The sequence below is a fragment of the Artemia sp. Qi Xiang Cuo genome, chromosome 4, assembly GCF_049724085.1.
Source record: "Artemia sp. Qi Xiang Cuo chromosome 4, ASM4972408v1, whole genome shotgun sequence".
NCBI classification, from domain to species: Eukaryota; Metazoa; Arthropoda; class Branchiopoda; order Anostraca; family Artemiidae; genus Artemia; species Artemia sp. Qi Xiang Cuo.
The window spans coordinates 44,041,609-44,059,076 of record NC_142797.1 but is presented as its reverse complement, the minus strand read 5'-3'; the positions used below and the strand labels follow the sequence as shown (position 1 = coordinate 44,059,076).

Here is a 17,468-nt window from a genome sequence, read left to right as displayed (position 1 = left end):
ATTTGCAGGACAAGTTCTCAAAAAAAGAATTCCAAAAAATTGAACATAAACACTTTCAGATCTAAGGAGAGTACCATATGACATATATATTGCAAGAAAACCCGGAAAAGCTCTAGAAACTCAAGAAAAAGTTAAAAACTTCAACTTAGAAACATTAAGAGCCAAATAGATAATTTCGGAGACCACACTGCCTTTCCATGACGATAAAATAAAAGTTCAAACTAGGGATAAAATCCTTTGTAATAGACAGTGTATAGAAAACTTACAAAAAATACCAGATTTTTCGGTTACATATACAGTGACTGACATGCGTAATAAAACTAAACTAAAAAAATTTAAAAAAAAGGTTTATATACGAAATCAAATAAAACTACGTATTGTTTAAATCTCTGATTCTTTTCATAGCAAAGGCGGAATCTAGCCTGTTTGACCTTCTTGGATTCGGTTCATTAGCGTTCAATGATATAACATTTGGACAGAGGTCAACTACATTGGGTGAATTGAACTTTACTCTGTCAGATTTTAATAAATTATCATAGATAGAGTTCAGCCTATATTCACCTGTATCTCGATTCAAAGCAATATTCTTGAATAAGATTTTTTTTATTTCAAGAGTTGCACGAAAATTTTGCTTTAAACCCCGATCCCTAGAAATCAAAGAGACATTCACGAACAAAATAAAATGGTCTGGAAAATTAAAAATATGTTGTGAAAGGGCTGAAGTAAAATCTTCAGACTTAAAATCTTGCTTTAAAGCCAAAGAAATAGATTCTTTAGGTTGTAATAATCTCATTTCCAAAATAATGTCATAACCAGAGTTTAGAAATGAGATTATTACAACATAAAGATTATATTTCTTCCGCTTTAAAGCAAGATTCTAAGTCTGAAGATTTTACTTCAGCCCTTTCAGAACATATTTTTAATTTTCCAGACCATTTTATGACAATACAAATTATGACAATACATTAGGGTGTCAAGACAATACAAATTTCATCCTTTTGCATAAAACTTGCAGAATAATCAATATTGTCATTAAGATGAAAAAGATGAAAAGCTTGAGAGCTTTGGCTAATTAGAGTAAAGCCAAGGCAGATAGTCCGCATGAGAGGCAAAGCTGGTATAACTTTATTCAGAATTGTATAAAAATGATTCATTTCACTTTTTGATATTCTATCATCCATCCAAGGGCAGAACTAAGATAGATAGGCATAGAGCAAGGGTAATTCAAATAGTCTATCACTTCTTTTGAATTGAGATCAACTTTATGAAAGTTATTAGAAACTGGCCAAGGCAGATAGTCTATGTGAGAGGCAAAGCTGGTATAACTTTTAGAACTGTATAAAAATGATTCATTTTGCCTGTTGATAGATAGTCTATCATCCATCTTAGGGCAGAAGTAAGGTAGATAGGCGTAAAGTAAGGGTAATTTAAATAGCCTATCAGGTACAACATTGAAAGGTCCGGAAATTATATCTTAAGAGGATGACACTCCCCCCAGAGCCCTCAGGGTAAGGGATGTAAGTTATGCCCTGGGGGCATATAAGGTTTTTTAGTGAAAGCTTTGTCGTAGAAACTTGAAAAAGGGCTCATTCGATTGGGAATTCAAAAGGCTAATGCCCTTTTTGATATTCGAAAGTGATTTGAGGGCAACTAACCCCTCTATCACGCTCATCTTTTCCCCAAACACATCCAATCAAGATTTTTAGGTAGCCATATTGTTCAACGCAGTTAAAAGTTTTAGAAACTAAGTATTTAAGGATGATAAACCCTTAAGAGCCCTCGGGGCAAGGGTTGTAAGTTATGCCCCGGGGGCATATAAGGTTTTTATAGATAGTGATGTTGTAGAAACTTCAAAAAGGGCTCATTCGATTGGATATTGGAAGGGCCTGTGTCCTTTTTAATAGTCGAAAGTGATTGGAGTATATCTAACATCCCTTTCACACCCACCATTTCCCCAAACACATCCAATCAAAATTTTGAGATGAGTGCAAATTATGTTCTGGCCTTGGGAAGGCATAGGAGTTTTGAGCCATGCTTATGTTGTTTTCTGCTTGTTATGAGTTTGATTCGGTTATTTATTGTAATTTCTGTTCGTTTTGGGTTTCATTTATTTATCGATGCTGATCTGTGGTAGCTTCACGCTTGGTAGATTATTTGATTTTATTTTTGCTCATTTTTGTTTAATGGAGTTCTTTACTTTTCTTTGAAAAACTTATTTTGTGGAGAAAGGGTTTTTTAATTAATTCTAATCAAATGGCCTTTGTAATAAAGGGGGGTCATTCTTAAAGAACTGAAACACATTTTGAACTTTAGCGTAAAGAGCGAGTTATTGACAATGGGGCGAACCCCCTCATATACGTAATAATTTCTGTTCTTTTTAAGTTTTATGTTGCTCCTTACTTTCAGTTGAAAAAACTTGTTCATAGTTACTCCCGCCGGGTAAACGGCGGGAGTCACTATGACTCTTGGCGCGCAGACTTGAGAGGAGTGGGTACTCATTACCGTCGGAGTGAGGCCTAAGCTTGACACTCTCTTTGGGGGCGTCCGCTATGATGGTTCGCCGTAGGCGGGATTAGGGTTCTCGCACTTGAAAACAATGGCAACACTCAGTAAATTCTCTTAACCGAGTGTCCACCGGGCGACTCTACTTCGAAATCTACCTCGGTAGTCCTGGAAAAGGATAGAAGATGAGTTGTCCCTCAAGAGGGCATCACTGGGGTGATGTATTGGAGAGGGGCGGGTGCAGCCATTTTCCGATCCGGCGTTTCAGGGGCAGAGGCACTGAGGGCCCCTGCCCCTGGGCCAAAGGATCAATGGAAAAGGTACCGCCTAAGATGCCTGGCCCCAGTCCGCTGGGGTACATGGTCCTTCCGGACGCCCGGAACTGGTGCAAATCTCAGTATCCGCCCTCTACGTAGGGTTGTCGCGGAAGTCTCTACCTCTTGGCTTTCTGTGGAAGGACTGGGTAATTGAGTGGCAGCGGCAGGCCTCTAGAAAGGGAGGGAACGGCCGGGCCCTTGAGACCCAGTTCGGCCACCTGCTAGTGAAGGGCGGGTTAAATGTTGTCAGTCAGAGGCAACAATTACCAAAGGCGAAAGGCGTACCGTTGGTCTGGCTTGGCGGGTCTGGCATACCTTTAAACTGCCCGGGGGTAACAAGTAAAAATGTTGCACCCGTAATATCACCTGTACGAAATGATGGATAGCGAAAATAATGAGCATTTAAAAGTTTCACGCTTGGTAGATTATTTGATTTTATTTTTGCTCATTTTTGGCTTAATGGAGTTCTTTACTTTTCTTTGAAAAACTTATTTTGTGAAAAAAGGGTTTTTTAATTAATTCTAATCAAACGGTCTTTGTAATTAAGGGGGTTCATTCTTAAAGAATTGGAACAAATTTCGAACTTTAGCATAAAGAGTGAGATATTGACGATGGGGTGAACCTCCTCATATACGTAATAATTTCTGTTCGTTTTAATTTTTAATGTTGCTCCTTACTTTCAGTTGGAAAAACTTTTTTTTTTTTTAATTTAATCTTTTAATAGAACTGTTATGACAGCTAGTGATGAAGATTTTTATTAAGAGACCTTACATATAAGAACTTTTGGTTACCAGCTTGGAAATGAGCTATTAGGCATAGGCTACAATGAATATTGCAGACAGAAAGTAATCTCTTTATTACTGGCTGTATTTACGGAAGTCCCGATGTCCTATGCCTTAAGTTTTCTCTTTGCTGTTTTAAATTACACCACAGTCAACGCAATAGCACAGACTCAGTAAAGACCAGTGTATCCCCAATGTTTTATGGTTTTCTTTTTCCTGCATTCAGTATAAAGAACAAGTGATTATAGAAATCTGAGAGAGGGGCTCATCTAATTCCCAATTAAAGGTTTTAATGCCCTTTTACGGGGTCAAAAAGATGCCTCGACAGCCCTGCATGAAATGGAATCCAAACTTCAAGATACCTATCTTGATCAGAAAAGCTGAAAGTTCCAAAAAAAAGCCTCCAGAGGCAACATAATGTATGTACACCCAATGTCAAGGACGCAACTTTGAACCTTATAGGCATAGACATATTGCACGTTCTTTTTACCCTTCATTGTTCAGTAATCAAATAAAGAGTATATTTAGAGGGCTTAACACTCATCCCCCCCCCCCCGATCCTAATTACATAAGTACAGACATCATTTATAGATGATTTTTAAATAATCAAGTGACAAAACTGAGTCAAAGCCCAGTAGCCACATATTTAACAGAAGATGTTTGTAACTTTACTGAAAACTTACTACAATACAGCAAATGTCCAATTTGTAACTAAATATTTTACTGCTGTTCAAAAAAATAGGCATTTTTGTATTCTCAATGAAAATACATAAAAAAATAAGTTGTTTTTAGTAAAATATCACAGTGAATAGAGTGTATGTTTTAGGAGAAGGCAGTTTTCTTACATATATGGAGATTTCTATTTGTTTAGACTCTAAAGTAATTTTTTATTCCCATTCCCAAAATTTTGTGTTCTTATTTCTAAAATTTATCAAATAACCAGATTTGATCAAACATTCTAGTGGTTATTGCCTAAGCACCATGTATTTTAGAGGCAAATGTGCTTATAAGAGACCTAGTCCTACATGTGGATTGCACCACATTTGTGACCGACACATTGCCGGTTTTCTACTTATTTAACCAAGATGTATGAGCTTGTCACGCATTGCGAGGGTGTTGTTAAGGAGATGTTAAGGACAAGTTTTATTTTGCCAAAAACTGACTTATTCGATATATAACCCGTTAAAAAACCTAGTTCCTTACTCTGCACTTAAGTCACTTTATTTTACTTTAGTACAATCTCATTTTGATTATGCGGAATTGGTTTACCTAAATATGTTTAAGTATGATCTTATCAAACAAAGTGTTTCCGGACTTTTAAGAAAGCTTCTTATTCTAATTAAATGACCCTTGTGTTTCAGGAGGTGTTCTTGAAAAAAAATGACAAAAAGTCAAAATTTAGCGCAAAGAGTAAGGTATTGAGGAAGGGGGAACCCCCCACATATACGGAATAATTTATGTCCGTTTTAAGTTTTAATGTTGTTCCTTACGTTCAGTTGAAAAAAAAACTTGTTTTGTTTAATTTAATTCATTATCGTTTTTCAGATCATTCCGGGAAATCTGGCCCCGCTCTATGGAACATTCTTTTCCTCCACAGAAAAGTCCTCCAAGTGAATTTCATACCACGTAAAATAACAACCCCTCGGAAAAATTCTTGTGGACGATTCCACCCAAAAAATTCTCCTTAGTATATTTCATATGAAAAAGACTTTATTATCTGATCGTTTTTCAAATCATACCGAAAATCCCCCTCTTTGGAATTTTTCCTGGAAATACCCCCACCCGCAGAATACCCCCCCCCCTCCCTACAGAAAAATCCCCCAGACAATTCCAACCCCGCTATAAATTTCCCTGGAACGTCCCCACATGTAAGAATCTTGTCGCTCCTTTCTTACAGTTTGCTACTATGAACTGTTTGATACTATTCTTCTGCAATATAGAGATTTTCACTTGTACTTCACGGGAATTTAAGTTGCAGTACAGAGTGATAGGATATACAAAGGATCAACCCTTCCTTTGACCTCTGGTAAAAGGACTGGTCAACTTTAAAAGAACAAAATTCATGTGACTGAGACTCAGAATTAGTCAAAACTTTACCACAATTAACTTCATTCAACATACAAAGTCTATGATTTTTTTATAAAAAAGAGCAAATCACAGACGTGATGCCAAAGCTCCTGTCTCCATAACTTTCTAGAAGATATATGTAATAAATGCACATATGCAAACATGTAAAGAGATAACCTATCTAATATTACTATTACACAAATTCTTAATGGCTCCCTTGTGAACCAAAATTATGCGAAAAATTATGTATGGCAGATTTTGAAAGACTATTAATGCCAAACAGATCCCAAATTTTTGCCTCAAAATCAAACACCTTGGTAGATTGTGTTATTAAGTTGCATTAAGTTGCTATGGTCACCATAGTGTTTATTGGGCCTATATGAAGGGGCACTGGGATTTTATTTCTTGCATTTCATTTTCTAATTGCACCTATATAGAGATGGCAGGCTACAGAGGAGGGAATGATGAGCCTCGTTCCAAAAAACTTTCAAGCAAGATAAATTTGTTCCGTTCCACAAAACTACATTAAAATGAGACTTATAGTTGTGATGCCCTCAGCCAGGGCATCCCTGGCTCCCTATTCCCTGGATATAGTCAAATAAAAGTTTTCTGATTTTATTTTTTGTGTTTTTTTTTTGTTTTTAAATTTATGTTATAGACCAACTATTGATTCGAAGTAGAGTAAAATCTTAGATGAATATTTTTTTTTTACCATCTAGGAAAGTAGTTGGGTTAGAAGAATGAAACTTTCATGAGTAAATTTAGGGCCTAACTACATCTTGAGAATGTGTTGTCAAGCTCCTACTTCCATTCCTTTCTTATTTCTAATGTATAGAGGATTACATAAAAAATAGAAGACCTATCTTAACTCTAAATAATAGAGTAAAATTTAATTATATAAATATCGTAATGATAATTAATCATATAAATATCATAATTAATCATGACTTTAGACCTGCAAGTTACAATATAATAGATAACTTAATAGGGTAAAATTTTAGAAGAGGTTTTTTTTGACATCCTGGAAAGTAGCTAAGTCAGAAGAATAAAACTTTCATGAATGAATTCAGAGCCTAATTACATTTGGGAAGGTGTTTACAAGCTCCTATCTCCATTCCTTTCTTATTTTTAAGGCATGTAGGAGCACATAAGAGACAGAAGACCTGTCTTAACTCTAAAAAAACATAGTTCTTCCTTAATTTCTCTTAAAAGTTCTTCTGTAATTTTGGTTTGAATCTAATTTTCTCTAAAACTAGCCTTTCAAACACAATCTCAATGATTTAAGTAAGGTTGTAAGCCATGCAAATTTAGGAAAGGCTATTTTTTCAAATTTTGGACACATTTTTCTTAATTAGTTGAAACCAAATGAAATAGGATATGACAAAGTTACAAGACTCCAAGCACTTAGTTTGTACCTCACAAAATTTGGTTATCTCAAAATTTTGATTGGATGTGTTTGGATAAATGGTGGGGTGAAAGGGGTGTTAGTTGCCTTCCAATCACTTTTGACTATTAAAAAGGACACTAGCCATTTTAATTTCCAGTCAAATGAGCCCTTTTTGAAGTTTCTACCACAATGCTTTCTATAAAAAAAAACTTATAGACCCCCAGGGCATAACTTAAAACCCTAGCCCTGAGGGCTGTGGGGGGGGGTCAGCCTCAAAGCCCTAATTTTCAGAACTTCCGACTACATTCAACAAAATGGCTATCTCAAAATTTTTATTGGATGTGTTTGGGGAAATGGTGGGCGTCAGAGGTGCGTTAGTTGCACTCCAATCACTTTCAACTATTAAAAAGGGCACTAGCCCTTTGAATTTCCAAACGAACGAGCCTTTTTTTAAGCTTCTGCGACAACGGTTTCTATAAAAACCTTATATGCTCCAGGGCATAATTTGCAACCCTTGCCCTGAGGGCTGTGGGGGAGGGTCCTCCTCAAAAACATAATTTCTCTCCGGAAATCAGCTGCGTTGAACGAAACGGGTATCTCTAAATTTCAATTAGATGCGTTTGGGGAAATAGTGAGCATGGACGGGGTGTTATTTGCCCTCCAATCACTGCCAGCGTTCGAAAAGGAGGATATCCAGTTTAATCTACAATCGAATGAGCCCTTTTCGAAGTTTCTACGACAACTCCGTCGATACGAAGTGCCCTGGTCTAAGACCAAGAAACCAGAAAAAAAAAATATATAATACATTGTGCCAACATCGTTTTTACTTAGGCAGCGCTATTGCCTAAGTAAAAACGCCGCAGCGCTATTGCCGCTAATGCGCTGCCTATGATACGAGATAGCTATAGATAGCTCGTAGATAGCTATTTTGAAAGTACTAAGAAACTTTAGTGTAAAGAGCGAGGTATTGACGATGGGGTGAACCCCTTCAGATACGTAATAATTTCTGTTAGTTTTAAGTATTAATGTTGCTTCTTACTTTCAGTTGAAAAAATTGTTGTCGTTTTTAATTCAATTTCTGATCATGTTTTAAAAAATAATGGGAAATCCGGCGTTCCTTCATGGAAAATTATCTTCCTCCATGGAAAGATCCTCCCACGCACCCCCCCCCCCCTCCAACAGAAAAAATCCCCCCCGAAAATTTCTGTATACTTCCCAATAACTAACACTATAGATAAACAATGGGCAAAGTTCATAGCTTGCAGCCCCTCTCCCCAGAGACTGTGAGGGATTAAGTCATCCTCAAAGACATAGTTATTAGTTTTTTCGACTATGCTGAACAAAATGGCTATCTAAAAATTTTGATCGGGAGACCTTGGAAAAAATGAGCGTGGGAGAGGGCCTAGTTGCCCTCCAATTTTTTGGTCACTTAAGAAGGGCACCAGAACTTTTAATTTCCGTTTGAATGAGTCCTCTCGAGATATTTTAGGACTATTGGATCGATTCGATCACCCCTGGGGGAAAAAAAAATATCCATGATCTTTCTTCTGGCAAAAAATACAAAATTCTACATTTTTGCAGATAGGAGCTTGGAACCTCTGCTGTAAGGTTCTCTAATGCGCTGAATCTAATGGTGTAAATTTCATTAAGATTCTATGACTTTTTGGGGGTTTACCCCCTTTTTTCTGAAATAAGGCATATTTTCTCAGGCTGGTAACTTTTGATGGGCAAGACGAAACTTGATGAAACGTATATATTTGAAATCAGAATAAAAATTCGATTCTTTTGATGTGTCTATTGGTGTCAAAATTCCGTTTTTTTTAGAGTTTCGGTTACTATTGAGCCGGGTCGCTCCTCGCTTACAGTTCGTTACCACGAACTGTTTGATGACACTTTTTCAGCAAAATGTATGGTGTGCTTGTGGCAATGTTACTAAATCTACTTATTTTAATATTTATTGAGCTTCCTTATCAAGATAGGCGAATTATATTTTTCTTTGCTGATATTATATTGCAGATCAAGTATGATTTGAAGACTGGTAAAGCAATTGATGTGCTTGAAGTCCTATCATCAGAGTCTCATTTGACTAGTAAAACTTCAATGTCTCTACAAAGAAAATCTGGTCCCACCTGTGAAGCTGTGAGAGGTAGTGTGCAGAACATGCCGTTTATTCCTGGTGGTGTACAAATTGACGAGAATCCAGTTTTGAAGTCAGTGGCATTGGATTTTAACAGTAAGCTTCCTCTCAGTCTTGTCTGTTAAGCCCCGATATGCCATTAAAATAAGCAAAGATAGGGTCAAAACCGTGGGTTGACACAGTGACAAAACAATGAGGTCTTGGAGGCTCAGACTCTCCCCTTTAAATAGAAAATTAAAGATTCTATGTTTTGAATATATAATGGCTGTTTAAAGATGCTTGTTCTAGTAGTGTTCTAGGTGCTTGTAAAAGAGGCGAGCGTTGAATAGATTGGGATGAAGGAAGATCGTGCGTAGCTGTGTTGACCTCAGGCGGCTTGGCGCTACAGTCAGTTGTTAGTAGTAGTAGTAGTAGTAACAGCTCTAGTAGCGCCCTTAAGTGACTGAAATTCTGTTGACTTCCCTTTATTATCTAACAAAATATTTTCTTTTTTTCTCTTTCCAAACTAGTGTCTTCATGTACCTACACCTACACTTACAGACAAACAAATTAGGCCTGTAATATTTTGTCTTACCAAAAGTATTTAAGTTTGTGCACTTAATGCTTAACAGTTTTAATTTTGGGTCATTCTTCAGTACAGTGTCTGCCTAGCTGTTTAAAGGGACACCCTTCAGTCATAGGACACCCTTTCTAAGGTCGCACAAAAATGCAGAACTTCTACCGATTTTTTTATGCCAAAATAAATCTGTTTACCTTGTTCCTTAGCAGTTACATACTCAACAGTTCTAATTTTGGAGCATTCTTCAGCATTTGTCAGCCTAGCTGTTTAAATTTTGCCCTTCAGTTATAGGACGCCCTTTCTAAGGTCGCACAAAAATGCAGAACTTTTACCATTTTCTTGTGCCAAAGTAACTCTGTATACCTTGTTCCTTTCCTCCCATTCTACTCACTAGTAAGCTCAGTTCTCTCAAATGTAAAATCCTATCTTTGCACCATCTTACACCTCAATAAACTCAATGGTTAGACAAAGTATCTATTTCATTTATTTTCGCACAACCCTTTTAGCTGCTCAAATATTCAGAGATACTTTTATAAAACGAATAATTAGTTTTCATTTTACAATTTTTTTCAAATCCACCATCATTTCATGTTACATTTTTTCATGTATACAACCAGTGTCAACGTTATCTTTGAAATTCCAAATTTTCTTCATCCATCACAACTTACCCGCTGTAGCTATGTTCTTTGAGAGGATAGCCTAATTTTCCTCTTCTTGGTCTTTTTTTTTTCCAAACATACTCAAGCAGCATGGCAATCAGCTCAGGAATTCCAATTTTCCTAAACCTACCTTGATTATGGACGACCACCTTTAAAGCTCTTATATTTTCTTCTACCTCTTTTAAGTTTTAAGAAGCAACTCAAAAACCTCACCGTTAAAGCGACATTCCAGAAATTCATGTTTCAACTCATCATCAACAATTAAGGCATATTACTCACAGGCTGATCTTCCATATTTTTTTAAGCAGCTCATCTTATCTTTGAAGGGTAAAATGAAACGAATAGGTCGGAACTAAATTCTATCTCTGTTGCCAAACATGGTAGTCTTGTTAAGTTTTAAAGGGATTTGTGAAAGTTGATGTTTGGAAGCTTTCTCTTTTGCATGACAATGAGGCTCTTCCTTTTTTGCATCTGACCCAACCCTCTAGCATTGCCTGTGGTAAAGAACCATAAGGCTTTAATATATTAATTATTTATTTATTTACTGGTTTTTCAGAGCTATGTCGTATGGAAGGGGTGGTCGTAGAAACTTTGAAGGGACTCAGTCGATTGAAAATTGAAAGTTCTAGTGACCTTTTAAAGATTGAAAAGTGATCGGAAGTCAACCTGCCGTCCCCCTACGCCCTTTTTAGCAGCATTCCTTCTAAAGACATCTGGTCAATTTTTGAAATAGGTATTTGGTCAAAATTGTCTTATGGTCAAATAAATATGCCTCCAGGAATGATAGAACCCCACGAAGCCCCAGAGGCAAGTTTACTTGAAACTGTGACTACTTGTGACTTCGACTACGACTACTTGTGACGATGACTGCAATTACTTGCTATAGCGAATCCTTGCAACTGTGACTGCGACTACTTGTGACTATGACTGCGAACAATTCTACTTGTGACTAATTTCAGTAAATGTTGAGGGGGATGTAAGACAAAATAAAAACACGCTAAGTGCACACCCTCCTCAACACTGACTGAAATTTTGGAATAGCCATTTTGCTCAAAACAGTCAAAAGGTCCAATAACTATACTTCCAGAATTCCATGCCCCCCCCCCCCACCCCTTAAGGAATGTGTTGTAAATTATGCAATTTGCCGATAATTTACATACAGGATTTATTACAGGGAAAGGAGGGAATGTTTTCATGGGTGTATCCAAAAGAATAAGTGGATTAAGGTCAAACTTCAGGAAATGTTGAGGGAGATGTTTGTTGGGCCCGTGGTCCTAATTACAAGATATATATCCGCGGTCCTAATTGTATATATATATATATATATATATATATATATATATATATATATATATATATATATATATATATATATATATATATATATATATATATATATATATATATATATATATATATATATATATTATATATATATATATATATATATATTTTGAGTTGCTTCTTAAAACTTAAAAGAGGTAGAATAAAATATAAGAGCTTTAAAGGTGGTCGTCCATAATCAAGGTAGGTTGAGGAAAATTGGAATTCCTGAGCTGATTGCCATGCTGCTTGAGTATGTTTGGAAAAAAAAGACCTAGAAGAGGAAAATTAGGCTATCCTCTCAAAGAACATAGCTACAGCGGGTAAGTTGTGATGGATGAAGAAAACTTGGAATTTCAAAGATAACGTTGACACTGGTTGTATACATGAAAAAATGTAACATGAAATGATGGTGGATTTGAAAAAATTTGTAAAATGAAAACTAATTATTCGTTTTATAAAAGTATCTCTGAATATTTGAGCAGCTAAAAGGGTTGTGCGAAAATAAATGAAATAGATACTTTGTCTAACCATTGAGTTTATTGAGGTGTAAGATGGTGCAAAGATAGGATTTTACATTTGAGAGAACTGAGCTTACTAGTGAGTAGAATGGGAGGAAAGGAACAAGGTATACAGAGTTACTTTGGCACAAGAAAATGGTAAAAGTTCTGCGTTTTTGTGCGACCTTAGAAAGGGCGTCCTATAACTGAAGGGCAAAATTTAAACAGCTAGGCTGACAAATGCTGAAGAATGCTCCAAAATTAGAACTGTTGAGTATGTAACTGCTAAGGAACAAGGTAAACAGATTTATTTTGGCATAAAAAAAAATCGGTAGAAGTTCTGCATTTTTGTGCGACCTTAGAAAGGGTGTCCTATGACTGAAGGGTGTCCCTTTAAACAGCTAGGCAGACACTGTACTGAAGAATGACCCAAAATTAAAACTGTTAAGTATTAAGTGCACAAACTTAAATACTTTTGGTAAGAAAAAATATTACAGGCCTAATTTGTTTGTCTGTAAGTGTAGGTGTAGGTACATACAGACACTAGTTTGGAAAGAGAAAAAAAAGAAAATATTTTGTTAGATAATAAAGGGAAGTCAACAGAATTTCAGTCACTTAAGGGCGCTACTAGAACTATTACTACTACTACTACTAACAACTGACTGTAGCACCAAGCCGCCAACTAGGCCCCCCCCCCATGTCCATCATTCCCCCAAACACATCCAATCAAAATTTTGAGATAGCCATTTTGTTCAGCGTAGTTGATTTCCAGATAGAAAATATGTTTTTCAGGAGGACACTCCCCCACAACCCTCAGGGCAAGGGTTTTAAATAATGCCCTGGGGGCATATAAGGCTTTTATAGAAGACTTTGTCGTAGAAACTTCAAAAAAGGCTCATTTGATTGGAAATTCAAAGTGCTAGTGCCCTGTTTAATAGTCGAAAGTGATTGGAAGGCAACTAGCCCCCCCCCCCCCTCACGCCCATAATTTCCCCAAACAGATCCAATCAAAATTTAGAGATTTCTATTTTGTTCAGCGTAGTTGATTTCCGGATATAAAATATGCTTTTGAGGAGGACACTCCACCACAGCCCTCAGGGCAAGGGTTTTAAGTTACGGCCTGGGGCCTATAAGGTTTTTAAAGAAAGCGTTGTCGTAGAAACTTCAAAAAAAGCTCATTCGATTGGAAATTCAAAGGGCTAGTGCCCTTTTTAATAGTCGAAAGTGATTGGAGGGCAACTAGCCCCCCTCCCCCCCCACGCCCATCATCCACCCCCAAACACATCCAATAAAAATTTTGAGATAGTCATTTTGTTCAGCGTAGTTTATTTCCAGATAGAAAATATAGTTTTGAGGAGGACACTCCCCCACAACCCTCAGAGCAAGGGTTATAAGTTATGCCCTCGGGGCATATAAGGTTTTTATTGAAATCGTTGCCATAATAACTTGAAAAGGGCTCATTTGAGTGGAAATTTAAAAGAATAGAACGCTTTCTTACAGTTAAAAATGATTGGACGACAACTAACCCCCTATCACGCCCACCTCTTCCCCACGCATCCAAACAAAATTTTTAGAAAGCTATTTTGTTCCACCGAGTTGTTATATTTTAAAATTGGGTCTTTAAAGATGCCAACCCCTCCCCCCACAACCTTCAAGACACGGATTGTAAGTTATGGCCTGGGAGCGTATAAGGTTTTTATTGAAAGCGTAAAACTTCAAAAGGGCTCATTCAATTAGAAATTGAAAGGGCTAGTGCCTTTTTTAATAGTTGAAAGTGACTGGATAGTGACTAACGCCCCTCTCGCGCCAACCATTTTCCCAAACACATCGAATTAAGATTTTTAGATATCAATTTTATGCAGCGTAGTTGAAAGGTCTGGAAATTAGGTGTTTAAGGATGATAACCCCCTCAGAGCCCTCAGTTTAAGGGTTGTAAGTTATGCCCTGGGGCATGTAAAGTTTTTATTGAAAGTTTTGTCGTAGAAACTTCAAAAGGGCCCATTTGATTGGAAATTGAAAGGGTTTGTGCCCTTTTTAATAGTTGAAAGTGATTGGAGAGCGATTACCGCCCCTCTCACGCCCACCATTTCCCCAAACACATCCAATCAAAATTTTTAGATAGCCATGTTGTTTAACGTAGTTGAAAGTTCTGGAAATTCGGTCTTAGAGGGTGACAGCCACCCTAACATCCCTTATGGTAAGGGTTGCAATTTATGCCCTGGGGGCAAATAAGGTGTTTATAGAAAGCGCTGTCGTTTCAAAAAGGGATCATTCGATTGGAAATCGAAAGGCCTGGTGCCCTTTTTAATAGTCAGAAGTGATTATAAGGCTTGACATTTTTATAGTACAGATCGAAGTGGGTATAATGTATTATTTTTTGTTGTTGTTGTTGTTTAGACCAGGGCATTTCGTATCGAAGGAGTTGTCGTGGGAACTTCGAAAAGGGCTCATTCGATTGAAAACAGAAAGGGCTGATGCCCTTTTTAATAGTCGAAAGTGATTTGAGGGCAACTAATCCCCCTTCCGCTACCGCCCTCCCACGCCAACCCTCCCTTTTCTGCTCTTAAAATTTAACCAAATCAAAATAGCGTAAGTATATCCAAGCTATCAAAGAAAGTGAACAGATTTTTTTGCGAATGATATTCAAGTCTTCTATTTCGGGTCAACTAGAGGAGGTATGAAACTAAATTAAACACTGCTATTTGTGTCCAGATTTTTAGAAGGTTTTTTGTTGTTAAAAATTGCTGAAAATTTTTCTCCAGCATGCAAATAGGAGGCCAAACTAAAAAGTCTTAAAAAAACGAAAAGATTTAAAGTATTACTTACTTTTCCCCTGAAAAGACAATATCAATATAAAACGAACAGAAATTAATTAACAAAAAATTTTTCATAAAATAAGTTTTACAAAGAAAAGTAAAGAACTCCATTAAACAAAATGAGCAAAAATAAAATCAAATAATCTACCAAGTGTGAAACTAACACAAATCAGCATCGACAAATAAATGAAACCCAAAACGAACAGAAATTACAATAATTAATCAATGCAAACTCAAAACGAGCAAAAATTACCATAAGTTGGGTGCAAAACCCCTATGCCTTCCCAAGGCCAGAACAAAATTTGCACTTTAGTGAAAAAATACAAAATAGTGTGCAATGTCAATTTATTATAAATATAGTGCTATTTAGTAATGAAAAGCTTTATATTACTTGATTTCTTAAACTTATAAAAGTAAAAACACTTATATTTTTTAGTACAGTGCAAATTATATTCTGGCCTTATAGACTATTACAAAGGGCACTATAGACTATTACAAAGAGCACTAGCCCTCTCAATTTCGAATTGAATGAGCCCCTTTTGAAGTTTTACGACAACTCTATCTATAAAAACCTTATATTCCCCCTAGGGCAGAACTTTCAACCTTTGCCCTTGGGGCTCTGGGGGGTTTGTCATCCTTATATACATAATTTCCAAAACTAACCCCCCTATCCCCCCTAACCCCCTTAGTGAAAAAATACAAATGAATGTGCAATGTCAATTTAATATACATATACTGCTATTTAGTAATCAAAATGTTAATATTATTTGATTTCTTAAAGTTATAAAAGTAAAAACATTTATATTTTTCAGTAAAGTGCAAATTTTATTCTGGCCTTATAGACAAGTACAAAGGGCACTATAGACTATTACAAAGGGCACTAGCTCTCTCAATTTCCAATTGAATGAGCCCCTTTTGAAGTTTTTACGACAGCACTATCTATAAAACCTTATATTCCCCCTAGGGCATAACTTTCAACCTTTGCCCTTGGGGCTCTGGGGGGTTTGTCATCCTTACATACATAATTTCCAAAACTAACCCCCCTATCCCCCCTAACCCCCTTACTGAAAAAATACAAATGAATGTACATTGTCAGTTTAATATACATTTACTGATATTTAGTAATCAAAATGTCAATATTATTTGGTTTATTAAAGTTATAAAAGTAAAAACATTTATATTTTTCAGTAAAGTGCAAATTTTGTTCTGGCCTTATAGACAAGTACAAAGGGCACTATAGACTATTACAAAGGGCACTAGCCCTCTCAATTTCGAATTGAATGAGCCCCTTTTGAAGTTTTACGACAACTCTATCTATAAAAACCTTATATTCCCCCTAGGTCAGAACTGTCAACCTTTGCCCTTGGGGCTCTGGGGGGTTTGTCATCCTTATATACATAATTTCCAAAACTAACCCCCCTATCCCCCCTAACCCCTTGACTGAAAAAATACAGACAAATGTACATTTCCTGTTTAATATATACCTGTTGATATTTAGTGATCAAAACTTTTATATTATTTAATTTGTTAAAGTCATAAAAGTAAAAACATTTATATTTTTCCAGCACAGCGCAGATATTGTTCAGGCCTTGTAGACAATTACAAAGGGCACTATAGACTATTACAAAGAGCACTAGCCCTCTCAATTTCGAATTGAATGAGCCCCTTTTGAAGTTTTACGACAACTCTATCTATAAAAACCTTATATTCCCCCTAGGGCAGAACTTTCAACCTTTGCCCTTGGGGCTCTGGGGGGTTTGTCATCCTTAAATACATAATTTCCAAAACTTTCAACTACGTTGAACAAAATGGCTAGTAAAGCACTAACAAAACCTTAGCTTAATGGATGAGGAGTTGAGGGAGGTGGGAGAGACCTCCCTTGGGCACAGGATAATTTCTGTTCATTTTAAGTTTTAATGCTGCTTTTTACTTTCATTTGAAGAAACTTGTTTTTGTTTCCGCATGAAGAATGTGACATTAATTTAATATGAGCATATGCCTGCAATGTTAATGGGATATGACGATATAGACACAATAGATACTAGCAAAGAGAGAATATGAGAAAATTTGTCAGAAGGCTTAGGAACATACAAAATCATGCCACATGCTCTGCTCAAAGCGTCTATCTCTAAAGCATTTCTTAGTGAGTGTTTGGATTTATATCCTTTTGAGCTAAAAAATGTTCTCTTAGTGTAAAAAAAAGGTCAGGAGGTTAAAAGGGAGTTTTATTTTTTAGCTGCAACACTAGTCCTCTCATTGGAAACCACCTACAATGGTTTTACTCTTTTTTTTTACGAAGTTCTTACCAGTCCACATATACACATTGCGCATCTGTTGAGTATATATTGCGTAGACAAACAATATGTAACTTAAGGACCATTTACGATTCGATTTTTGTAGAGAAATGTAACATATTTTC

General features: G+C 36.4%; 1 protein-coding gene across 2 annotated transcripts in view; it reads left to right on the top strand.

Moving 5' to 3' along the window:
• Positions 1-17,468, top strand: part of LOC148953146 (superkiller complex protein 2-like) — a 123,922-nt gene that overhangs the window by 15,098 nt on the left and 91,356 nt on the right. For both annotated transcript variants that reach the window (XM_089088329.1, XM_089088328.1), the window contains exon 2: positions 9,072-9,288. In XM_089088329.1, coding sequence (XP_088944455.1) covers positions 9,072-9,288 — 217 coding nt within the window. The remainder of the gene's footprint in view (positions 1-9,071; positions 9,289-17,468) is intronic.